Here is a 12,148-nt window from a genome sequence, read left to right as displayed (position 1 = left end):
AACCCCCCCCCCCCCCCCCCCCCCCCCAAGCCCTACTGGTGCCCATCACTCCCAACATGCTGCTCCCAGGCCCCAGCCCCACAGTGTGTGTGGAAGGAGGGGTGTGTGGGGGGGGGAGGAGGTGTGCGACCATAAGTGACGCCATAGGTGACATATCAGGGGATATGGGGGGGCACCTTCCCCCCCAGACTTCTGCTCCCACAGTGGGGCACAGGTCTGCAGCCTGGCCAGGCTGGCACTGAGCAGGGACCACCTCCATGGCCCACCAGGTGGGACCCGAAGTGGGAGGGAGTGCTGCATTGCCATGGCTGCCAAGGTGAGGCAGCCCCTGCCCACTTAGCCATAGTTGGGGGGACACAACTCTGTGCCACTGCTTTGAGCCCTGCACCAGTCACACCACCTTGGCTGCCAAGGTTAAGCACTGCAGCAAAGTGCAGTTTGGGACCCTGAGGTCTTTGGCAGATGTTACACTTAAGACATGATTAACTGGTTAGTTGCATCTTAAGTATTGATGTGACCACACATTTGTTCAGTTAGTGGCCAGATAAAGCAGGGAATTGGCCACAAAATTGTTACATAAAACATGTAATAACTCTATGGCTGGTTCCCATCATGCCTTAAAATGAACATGTGGCCAACACTCCCAGCCTAAGGAGCACACCAGAGCCCTTCAGGACTTGTGTCCACCTGAGGCTGGAAGCACTGATTAGTCAGCTGATTAGGGATCACAGCCACAGGTCTGCAGGGGAGCCAAGGGCTTTGATGTGTTTCTTTGGCTGGGAGCCCCAGTCAGCTGATTGGAGCTCCCAGCTATTTGCTGGTGCTGAGGGAGTCTGGGTTCATTTCCTGGGCTTCCCCTGCACTGGCAATATGATGTGCTTGGCATCTGATCTGTCATGTCTCCTGCTATGCATGTGTGGCATGGCAGGGGGTGCCACTGTTGGGATTGTGCATCAGATCCCCTTGCGCCTTTAATATCTACCAGTGGCCTGAGACCGCAGCCTCCTAATGACTAGATACTAGGAGTCTAGCTTTGTAAGGGTTTTCCAGTATGCTTAATTACCTATTACAACACTGACATTGTTAAACATTTTGTAATTTGTTAATTAATCCTTTAGCTCTAAACATCACTTAAAAATATACCTAATTAATTAATTTAGCTCATTTTAGTTTGGTTGCCAATATATTTAGTATACAGTCCCCCCCCCCGCTCTATTATGCATTGTATTTTAGCTATTTACTTGTTAATAGGTTCTAATCTATGACTTTTTTTTTAGTTCTCATTATTAGGTAGTAGCACATTAAGATTAAGTTAACTAGTGTGGATATCCTTTCCTTTTATTTGTACTTGTTGTTTCTATGACTTTTTTCCTGATCTGCTGCATTTTTTGTGTCCATTTTGGCTACTTTATCTAGAGTTACAACTCTAAGCTGCCAAAAAAGTCTCGAAACTTTCAGCATCATTCTTTTTTCATAAATAATAAGCTAATACTGAGTTAGTCTTTTCCAATATGACCCTATCTGGTAAACACCTGATTGCATGAAGATGGTCACAGCTCTAAAACATGTTCTCTCAACAAACAGTCCTTCAAAAATGCTTCCTTTGTACTTCCATTGCCTTAGATTTTTTCCTAAAACATGTCTTTCTGTTCACAAATACATAGTGTAAGCCTACATGCATAAGTTCATTTCTTGGCAGTCCAAGAGTCTTGTTAGTCTCCAAATGTGCACTGCTGGTAATGCACATTTACTACCAAACTTCAAGTTTTGGGACTATGAAGTATGGACAGTAAGTACCGTTAAGACCACAGGAAGAGGGGAATCCTGACCCAGTTGAAGTTGATGGAATTTTGCTGTCGACTTGAGCATAGCCAGGGTGTCACATTGCGTATTGCTAGATTATAGAGTGATCGTGGACATGTATTGTCCTACAATTGTATTCAGTATTTATGAATATGTTGCAACTACCACACATATTATGAGCCAGGAACACTGAGTTTTAATAGCATTCACTCTATAATTCCCACCAGCAGCCAACATGGATTTATTAAGAACAAATCATGCAACTTGATAGCCTTCATTGACAAGTTAACTGGTTTGGTGGATGAAGAGATTGTGTAGACATGGTATTCTTGGATTTTAGTAAGGCTTTTGATCTGATCACAGGATGACATTCTCCTGAAGAAGTGAAAGAACTGAAGAATTCAGTGGGATAGGAAGTATTACTTTTAAGTGAATACCTAATTGTTTGAATGACTTCAAGCAAAGAGTAACTACCTATAAATAATAATACCTACTGTTATTTCAATGTTGGAATAACAGGAGGCTTCATTTGGGGTTCCATATGAATTTGTTCTGGGTCTAGTAGTTTAACACTTGTAAAACTCAGTATGGGGAGGTTGCAGACATTTTGGAGGATAGGAGTAAAATTCAAAAGGTTATTAATAAATTGGAGAACTGGGTGATACATTTGTCTTGCTTGAATGTTATTTTATCTAAGATGCTACACCTAAAAAAAAAAATCAATGCACGAATACAAAATGGGAGAGGATTCGATAGGTGGTAGTACCACTTAAAGTTCTGTGGGTCCTGCTAGATTTGATATTCAACATGAATGTGATGCACTTGCAAAAAGGAAAAGAAAAAAGTGAATTTAGTTGTGGTCTTTCTTTGCAGGTGCATTGTATGTAAAATACACAAGGTGATAATACCACTCTACTAAGCACTAGTTAGGCTTACTTACTATTGCAGTACTGGGCTCCACGTTTTAACACGGATGTTGAGAAACTCCAGAGGATCCAGAGGTGTGCAACAAATATGAGAAAGGGGTTGGAATGCAAGTCATATGAGCAAGGGTTAAGAGACCTGGGTAAGCTTACTTTGGAGAAAAGAGATTAACAGGAGGAAGACGATTGTAACTTTCAAACATCTGAAAGCCTGAAGGACTTAAAGCAATGAATGGGTTTAAACTGCAGAAAACAGATGTAAAACATGTGTCGGGGGAAGAAAAACTTTCTTACTGGCGGAATGGTAGGGCTGTGGAACAAGTTGTCCAGGAACATGTCAGAATCTCCTTCTCTGTAAGGTTCGGAGAAGAGGCTGGATAAGCATTTGTCTGGGATGTTTTAGGAGTAGCACATCCTGCATTCATGCAGGAGGTTGAGCTTGAGGTTTCTTCCAACCCTATCATTCTTTTCAATAATAGTGGGTCAGTCCTATACCATGTGTCACAATATCATAGGAAGTGACTTGCATTATTCAGTTCTTGTGTAGACTGCTAGAAAATGGGATGCTGGTCTGCATTTGATTATGACATACTTCCTTGTTTTGTTTTGTTTCATTTTGTTTCTTTTAGCATTGCTCACAAAGCAGTGAAAACAGACTACGCTAACTGTAGGCCAGAATTGCCCCTTTAGGCATTTGAAGCCAGTGTAACATGATTTTTTTTTAAGTGTCAATAGATTTTTCTAAGGAGCAGCCATCTCTTGTAGAAGTTCCTTGGAACTCTGCAGTCTTTTCTTGACCCTAGGTTGCCCCCATATGCACACTGGGTTTTTTGACTTATTCTGTTGCTTCTATAATTAATGTACCGTTTGCCTTCACCAGACATTGTTCTACTCTGATTACATAGTCAGTGGCTAAAAGCCTTGTACACATCTGTGGCACTGTAGTAAGTATTACTATTGATTTAAATTTTTTAAACTAGCCACCATATTAAATGTTTACATATTATGTAAACTAGACCCCTGCTGCCTAAGCTATTTCACTGATTTAGCCAAGGTGGCAAAATATTAAATATTTCTCACAATTCTTCTAAGATCTTCTTTAGGTCTCATGAGGATTAGGTCATTTTAGATCAACAACAAGAGAGCAGAACATGAACTGAAAAACACTGAAGCAAGTCCTGTGTCCTCTTGACAGGAACATGGGGAAACACGTACAGTAAATATGAATATTTAGGAAGCATAGTAGAGAACAGTATGAGCAGTTGCTTTGTACTCACAGCAGTGGCTTTTTAAAATGAAATCTGATTCTGTAGTGTTATCCAGGACCTTTAAGGTCCTGAAATTACAGGTTTTAAATAATAAAAGTTTTAAACGAGAGAGAATATAAAGCCATGCAGATGCTATTTTACCTGTGCTAAAATCAGCATTTTGAGATTTTAATAAAGTAGACATACTGAGCCTCTCATTTTAATGTCATATAATAAAGAAGGATAAGCTGTTATGTGTCTGGTACGTTATAGTGCAGCTGCAATATACAATGTAGGTTTGTTTCCTTAAGGATGTTCATAACCTGTAGTTCCCATTCAGTTAAATGGGAGTAGTAGTACGTTCTCCCCGCCTTCCCCTTAAAAATCAATTTCTTTATCAATAAAGCAGATAGTCTTCAACATTCAGAAGTTTTGTTAACTTAGAAATGCTTCCAAATTTAAAGATGATTTGTTGCCCTGGAAAAATCAAGCTCCAGGGGAAGGATAGTGTAGATTCAGTGCTTGGAGTTTGAATCCATTTGTGTAATTTTAAGAGTAAGTCATTTTTAAAGCACTTTTTATATGCTAAATTTTTATATGAAAGTATAGACACATGGTTTTTGTGGCATTTGGCCAAAAGATTATCATTTACATAAATTTCTCTTTCAAAAGACTAGTTATAATGTATTGCACTCAGAAGGTTAGAATAGAGGTTCCAATATGTAAACCAGCAGTGGGCTATTGGCTTCTAAACAGTAGCATTGTTCATCATATTGAGAACACTGTTCACATTCAGACTTAAGCAGAGCTGGCATTACAATTCAGCTAATTTGTTTCATGTGACTTTTCAGCTGTGTGTTTTATTTAAACCTTTAATCATCTTTCTGGCAGGTTTTTTTAATTTTAAAAAGTAATGCAATGGATACGGCACTTCAACTGTTCCATTTCAGATATCATTTTATTTTATCTTAGTTCAATTATGTGTGTATGTGTATAGAATGGACAACTTAAAATGCATGCTAATTGATTTTTGTCCAATGTTGGTACTTCTGTAAAGGAAGCCCCCTTTCAAGTTCTAGTCCCACTCCCACCACTGATCATATATTTTTGCATTATAGCCATTGTATAAATTATATGTGCAGTCATGGAGCAGGGACCAGAATCCAGGATTTATCCCTCTTACAAGAGTGCCCTTGTCACTGGGGTACAGAGTTATGCTCCCTCTTAGATGCTTTCTCTTGATCCTAAAGTCTCTCATTCTTCTCTGACTAGTTGCCCAGTTTCAACAGCAAGGCTTTCAGCCTGGCCTATCCTCTATTATAGTGTTACAGGGTTTTCCACCTGGACATGAAGATGTCATTTTGAATTGCTGCAGTCTGAGGAAGAATGTAAAATCCTGATCTCCCACTCCCTGACCCAAGTGCTCTTAACAATGAAGATATTGTACACAGATAGGCACTCCTCCCATTCATGAAGGGAATACTTAGGCTTATTAGTGTAGGTGAGGGATTTGGACTGTAAATCCCAGTTTCACATAGATACCTAGGCCTAGCGAAGAAGTGAGATTTCAAACACACTCCTTTCTTCATTGTTGCCCATGGGCAGGCTTAGGCATCCCCTGACCAGCATGCTGAGTGCTGTGAATCCCAATTGTAAACATGTTTATCTCCTCATTTAGAGTATGGGGAATTTAAGTGTCTCACATAGATTTGTGAATTCTGTGCCAAAAGCTAGGTATCTAAAAGTTAGGCACGAAAATGCTCTGCATCTCCATGTGCCTTTGTCAATATTGCACTGTGTAACCATCATCTTTGGTATGAAAATAACTTGTATTTTTGGGGTATATGGTCCAGTATGCAGGTATATGCTTTAAGGTCATGTATAGTCTCTAGCAGAGTGATTCTCAACCAGGGTGCCACAGCCTTGAGATTCTTTAAATGGTGTTGAGGTGCCATAGTGTTAGCACTGTTAGGTTTACAAACATGATTCAGAAGATAAACCCAGAGATTTCAGATAGAAAGACAACAGTTATGGATTTCTGAGTTAAACAAAAGACTGCTCTATCAGTTTTTACTTTTTGTTGACAGAAAAATAAGACCTGGCATTTTCCAAGGGGTGTCTTGAGTTAAAAAGTTTGAGAAACACTGTTCTAGGATCATGTTAACTGTAGTTGTTCTACCACATCAGCTATCTCATGTAGCACTATGAACTTCAACCTTCCAAAAAAAAAAAGCACCAAAGTTTGAAATAAGAAGCCAGGGGTTGTCACCTGTAGGCTGTATTGGGCCTTTGAAGAAACTGAATCCAGCCTATGGCAGCTCAGGGATTCGGCAAACATACTTCAGCCACACCAGAGGAAGAGATCTCCAAGGTCCTATTGTCTGCCATATTCAGTTTTTTCTCCCTGCTGCTGCAGAGGAAGCACCCTCAAGATCCTAGCACCTGCTTTTTTTCTAATTAGTCTCATCTTTTGCTTGCTGGGGAGGTCTGGAAGTTTGGTCTCTGGCAGGGGCTAAGTTGCAAGCAAAAGATTGCCACCGCCTGCAATAAGCCATAACTAAAACCTTTGTACAAGTGTGGCTCTTTTTCCTCCCAACCTGCAGTATTGGCCATTAGTGACATCTTTGATTTTGCTTCTGATGCCCTTTCTGTAGTAAAACCTTTCTACAGATATCTGTAAAAGCTGGCTCTGAAAACAGTCTGTTGGTACATGAAATGGGTGTTGTGGAGCAGATGAAAGAAAAAACATGCTTTCAAAATGCTAATATGAACTGCAAAAAGAAAATATAAGATCCTCATGTAATGTTAGAACTGGAGTGGGCAAAATTCAGCCCACAGGCCCGATTATGGCCTGCCAGGCCATTGTATCCGGCTTGTGGGGCCCCTAAAAAATTAGGAAAATTAATATTTATCTTTCCCTGGCTGCCTGTCATGCAGCCCTCAATGGCTTGCCAAAACTCAGTAAGCAGCCTTTTGCCCAAAATAATTGCCCGCCTTTGTGTTAGAATATTAGCCATAGTGACAAGAAGTTAGTAAAAGTGGAAAAATAATTTAATAATTGAAATTTTGCTAATTTTCCTTCAGAAACATGCCAGCGTATGTATAATACAAGAGACTTGTATTGTTGGGCAGAGCTGCCAAGTGGCTAGTTGCAGTATGTGTACTGGTTATAGTCAAACCCTTCTTTTTTTAAGTTCAAAATAGGGTAGTGTGTTCCACTGGTAGCCATATCTAATGCTGATACAAAGATCATTTTTCTAGTAGTCTCCTTTACTGTGTCACTTTTCTCCGTGTCTGTTTACTGGCTCTTCTCTGTTGCATCAAACAAGCTATTTATCTTTACTTTCAAGGATCCCCACCCAATTTCTCATTTTTTTCATTCACTGTCATTCCTATCGTGATCATCTCCCTCTGCTGTCCGTTAGTTAAATTTTCAAACAAGTCCATTCATACTTTCTTCCATACTGCCACGCATGCTTAGAAGGAAACACTTTCAGAAGTAACTTCAAGGCTGCCTTGTTATCTTTCTTCACATCCCTCTTTAAACACCTCTTTGTCACTGTCATTTTCTTAAAAAACTTAAGCTAGGTAATAATCATAGCAAGCTGGTTGCTTATGCTGCTGCCCTGGATTGTTTCTTTATGTATCCCCGTTTGCATATGTAGGTCTCTTGTCTTAGCACAGAAACTTTTGGTGATAGGGACTGTTTGCACAACCACGGGGGTGGGGGGAAAAGGGTGGGGAAAGCCCCTTGCTTTACAAACAAGCATGAGGCAGCAGAGAGGGGGTAGCTTCTGGGGCCGGGGCCAGGGCCGGAGCCACAGCTACTGCTTGTCATCCTTATCCACCCCCCCCACACACACACACCTCTGCACACCCTGCCATTCCTGCCTGGAAGCCTCCAGTCTTGTGATTCCTATCCCCACATGCCACTTTTCCCTTTCTGTCCCCCTCTGCTGCACTCCTTACCTGCTGCTGTGGGGCCAGGCTGGAACAGCAGTGCCAGTTTCACACTGCTGCTACTGGCTGAATTGGTAGTGTAGAGCAAAGATGTGGGGGGGTTGAGGTAGACAGTGGGGAGAGACTTAAGGAGGAGGAAGATGGGAGCAAGGAGGGGGGGTGGATACCTGAGGCTATGCATGGCAGAAGTGGTGTGGAGAAGGGAGGAAGAGGAAACAGGGTAAGATGCTGAAGCGGGGGTGGGGGGGCACAATGTGGGGTAAGTGAGGGGGACAGGCAGCAGGGGTCAGGATGCTTGCTCCACCACCTCCATACTTCCTGCCTCCCACTGCCTGCCCCATTACTGCCCCCTACCTGTTCCATTTCTGCCCCCCTCATCACCACTCCGCCACACCACCTACAGTAGTGGGGGAGAAGGATGAATTTAAGATGATCCTCCAATAATTAGATTCCATACAAGGAAAATTATAATAAACTTAAATGTTCTTTGTGTAGAATCTAATTATTGGTGGTTCATGTTACATTCAGGGTCATCTTGTCCTCAAGTAAATATGTTATATCTATATAGTAAAAAGCACAACGGAGTCCCTAGTCCATGATTAGGACTCGAGGCACGGCTGCAGTTCAAATTAAAAAAAACCTAACAAAATCCAAAGAATGGATATAGAAAGCCACCACCTTAGGTGGGTACAAAATTTAGAATGCATGGTTCTTAAAGTTAAATGCTCCCCAGAACTTTTCCTCCTTTTTCTTATCCTATTTTGGGTCTTGTATTATTGGCTGTCTGTAGATCTTGTGTCTTCAGATATCTGTGAACCTTCAAGCATGAAATTGGGTCCTGGGGGTCTGGTGGCTTGGGGTTTTTTGAAAAAGAAAATGCTGGATTTTTCTTTAGAAATAAAACCAAGTAACACCTTTATAAAAATGCAGGTGTACCCTGACCTCTACAGGTCATTTGCATTTTCCAGAGCGTTGGCTTGGGGATGTGACCCGCTACTACCTCCCTTAAATTCTACACACTGGAACATTTTTTAAAACAGGAACAGCATTTGAAATGGAAGCCACATTTTGATAGCTTTAACTTCTTCAAGTGCATCTAATTGTCTGCTGTTCTTTTTCTCTCTCTCCCCGCCTATTTTTATTTAAGAATTTCAAAGAATATTCCAACAACTAAAGATGTTGAACCTTTGCTTGAAATTGATGGGGACATCCGGAACTTTGAAGTATTTTTGTCTTCACGAACACCGGTTCTAATAGCACGTGATGTAAAAATCTTTTTGCCATGTACTGTGAACTTAGATCCAAAGCTACGAGAAATCATTGCAGGTAAGTATAATTTTCAAATAAAGTGTAATTTTTAGGTTTATTTTTCTCCTTTCTGCATGGATTTACATTGTGCATTGCATTACCTTTGCTGTCTCAAAGTTCATAGCATTTAGAGCCATTGTTGCCCCCAGTCATTCTAGGAACCAAGAAAGGCTTAAAGAGCCAGCCCCACCAAAATTAAATATTCAAAACCCAAATGTAAATAAATGTTAATATCAAATTTAATAATGAAATACTGATAAGATATAGCGATAAGTAAAGCATTTCAAGTAACTGGTAATATTTTAAAAGTGCACTAATCTAAAGAAAAAGCTTTTTTTTTAATGTTTAAAAGAAGCTAATATTAAATTCTCTAAGTTCTAGAATCTTTCAAAATCTCTAACAGGAGCCAGCTTGTTAGGGGAAAGTGTTTCTTACCTAGATTTCAAATTAAGTTTTAAAAAAGCATTTGTCTTGACTTACCTGCAAGTGGACTGTCCTGAAAAAAACTGTAGTTCAAAGTCGAAGAGCAGAGGTTTTGACTTGAACCCAAATGTTTGTGCTCTGTTACCTGGCCCAATTTCAGAAGCTTGCTAAATAAGGCTAAAAAATAAAGGCTTGGAATAGGTTCTACTTCAATATTAGTATTCATATACCCCTTTTTTCTTCTCTTTTTATACTATAGCTAAGTAGATAGTCAAAAAGCCTGAGGCTGAATTGATTCAGTCTTCACAGGTTAGTCTAAGATGCGTAGATTAACCGGATAAACAAATAAAATGTCTCGACTCCTATCTTGCTGGGGTCATCTGATCACAGCAGTCTTTCCTGCCCAAGTGCAGGGGAGCTGGACCCTGGGATACTGTGAGTTAACTTGAATCTGTAAGGTATCTGGGACAGAAGTTCAGTAAACCTATTTAACCTAAATCAGTTGAGTGTGATACTAAATCCATCCAGGTTTATCTTAAACCAGTTTCATCCTTTTTGAAAGCAGTTTATATGCACTGAATTTCATTTGTCTTACAGATTTGAATCAGTTTCTGATCACTTACACTGGTTTATATGTAACTTCTGCCCTTAGCCTATATCCTGTCCTAGGCCAGATATAACCACAACGTGTACTCTGAGAGACCTTTAGCCTACCTCTTAACATGCCTGTCTTGAACTTTCTAAAACTGTTTTTACCTCTTCATTGCTCACTTCCTTTGCCTCTTCTGATGTTACCCAGACTTTGTTCAAGCTGGTGGTGTTCAGCCTATGTCCTCTGGGCTGAATCTGGCCTGCGGAGCCATGTTATCTCATCTCTGGGGTTGCCTTTGGGACCCAAAATTTGATGGCAGGGGAGTGCCAGGAAGGGGCTGGAGAGAGGAGCCTTTCCCACTGCCTGGAGAAAGGCTATCAGTTTTTGTTTGTTGGTGGTTTGTTTTTTCATTTGTGTTAACAAAGACTGTTTGGCAGTTAAAAGGACCAGCTGAAGAGCCCCCTTTAGACTGGAAAGATGCAAAGAGGCATCAGTTCACTATCCTGCCCCCCCTCCCCCGATGTTTATGTTTAGTAGATGTTGAGTTACTAATAGAGTAAAACTTTGTCATACTTTGCTGTAAATGCATCGTCCTGCTCCTTGCCAAAAATGCAACAAAGATTTTTGGAACGCTTTTGCCTCTTTTGCATCTTTTTTTATTATTTTGCCTTTATATAGTAATGAGCTTGCATTGTCTTTACTGTTGTTAGGATGTCTTTTGTTTCTGATATAATTAAAACACTCTTTATTGTCCTTATTCATCGCCAACTGTGGATCTTTTTTCTTAGTTTCCATTATTAATTTTCTGCACTTCATAATTTCAAGCCTCTCTGTTTCCAAATGAAATCATCCCCATCAGTCGAATGCACTTTAACTTGTGTTCACTGACCTCACACTTAATTGAGTTGTCTTGTCTTTCTTGCATCCTTACTAAGATCTGGCTTTAGCAAAACCAAGGAGATATGAGTTTTCTATAGATGTGCACAGATGCATCGGTCCAATATCAGATCGGCGCTAATATAAAGAAAATGTAATTTATTAGAAATCGGCCATATCAGGCTGATAATTTAGCCGATAAATGGCCCGTGCATCCACACAGCTGCAGTGCAACACAGGCAGCAAGGAGCACAGCTGGGCAGCGTGGAGAGCTGCCTCCAGCTAGTAAGTCTGGTGTGGTGGAACATGATGGGGGAGGAAAGGGACTGTGGGGCACAGATCAAGGCCCATGTGGAGAGAGAGGTGTGGGGTTGGGGCTGGGGCTAGCACTGCCCAGCCAGGGTGGGGTAGGTGTGGTATGGAGCTGTGGCTTGGTGGGGCGGGGGAGCACAGCTCCCGCTGCTGCGCACCGCTTGTCCAGGAGCTGCTGGTCCATCAGCTCTCATCTGTCACTTGCCTATTCATCAGGCGGCTCCCGCCGCTGCTCCCACCTCTAATCCAGGAGGGCGGGGGGTGGGGACATGTGTCCCCAGGTCTGCACGGGGTGGGCTGGGGCTGTGCCATGGTCTTCCTGCTGGGTGGGGCTGTGCTGGGAAGGGGCAACGGCAAATTTGTGGCTGCACTCCCCCCAGCAGTCCTGCCCTGCTAGGAAGAGCTTGATGCAGCCCTGGCCCCACCCCACCCCACGCAGATCCAGGGGTGCACGCCCTCCCGGCCCAGCAGCTGGAGCAGCAATGGGAGCCACCAGACCAGTGGCTCCTGGACAAGTGGCGTGCAGCGGCAGAACCCACACCCCCTGGATGAATGATGGCTCTGTGCCGTGCCCACCCCGTCGTGACTGGGTAGCTCTTGCCCCAGCCTCACGCCTCCCTCCCTGCGGGGGCCTTGATCTGCCTCCCCTCTCCTCTTCCACCATGCCAGACTTACCAGCTGGAGGCAGCTCTCCATGCTGCTGG

The 12,148-nt window shown here is 42.1% G+C and overlaps 1 protein-coding gene across 2 annotated transcripts in view; it reads left to right on the top strand.

Moving 5' to 3' along the window:
* The window catches only part of KIDINS220 (kinase D interacting substrate 220), a 162,844-nt gene that overhangs the window by 110,858 nt on the left and 39,838 nt on the right, over window positions 1-12,148 (top strand). For both annotated transcript variants that reach the window (XM_019520724.1, XM_019520723.1), the window contains exon 23: window positions 9,081-9,259. In XM_019520724.1, coding sequence (XP_019376269.1) covers window positions 9,081-9,259 — 179 coding nt within the window. The remainder of the gene's footprint in view (window positions 1-9,080; window positions 9,260-12,148) is intronic.

The sequence above is a fragment of the Gavialis gangeticus genome, unplaced genomic scaffold (assembly GCF_001723915.1).
Source record: "Gavialis gangeticus isolate Ggan-Ray unplaced genomic scaffold, GavGan_comp1, whole genome shotgun sequence".
In the NCBI taxonomy this organism is placed as follows: Eukaryota; Metazoa; Chordata; order Crocodylia; family Gavialidae; genus Gavialis; species Gavialis gangeticus.
This window is presented reverse-complemented; position numbering and strand designations above follow the sequence as displayed.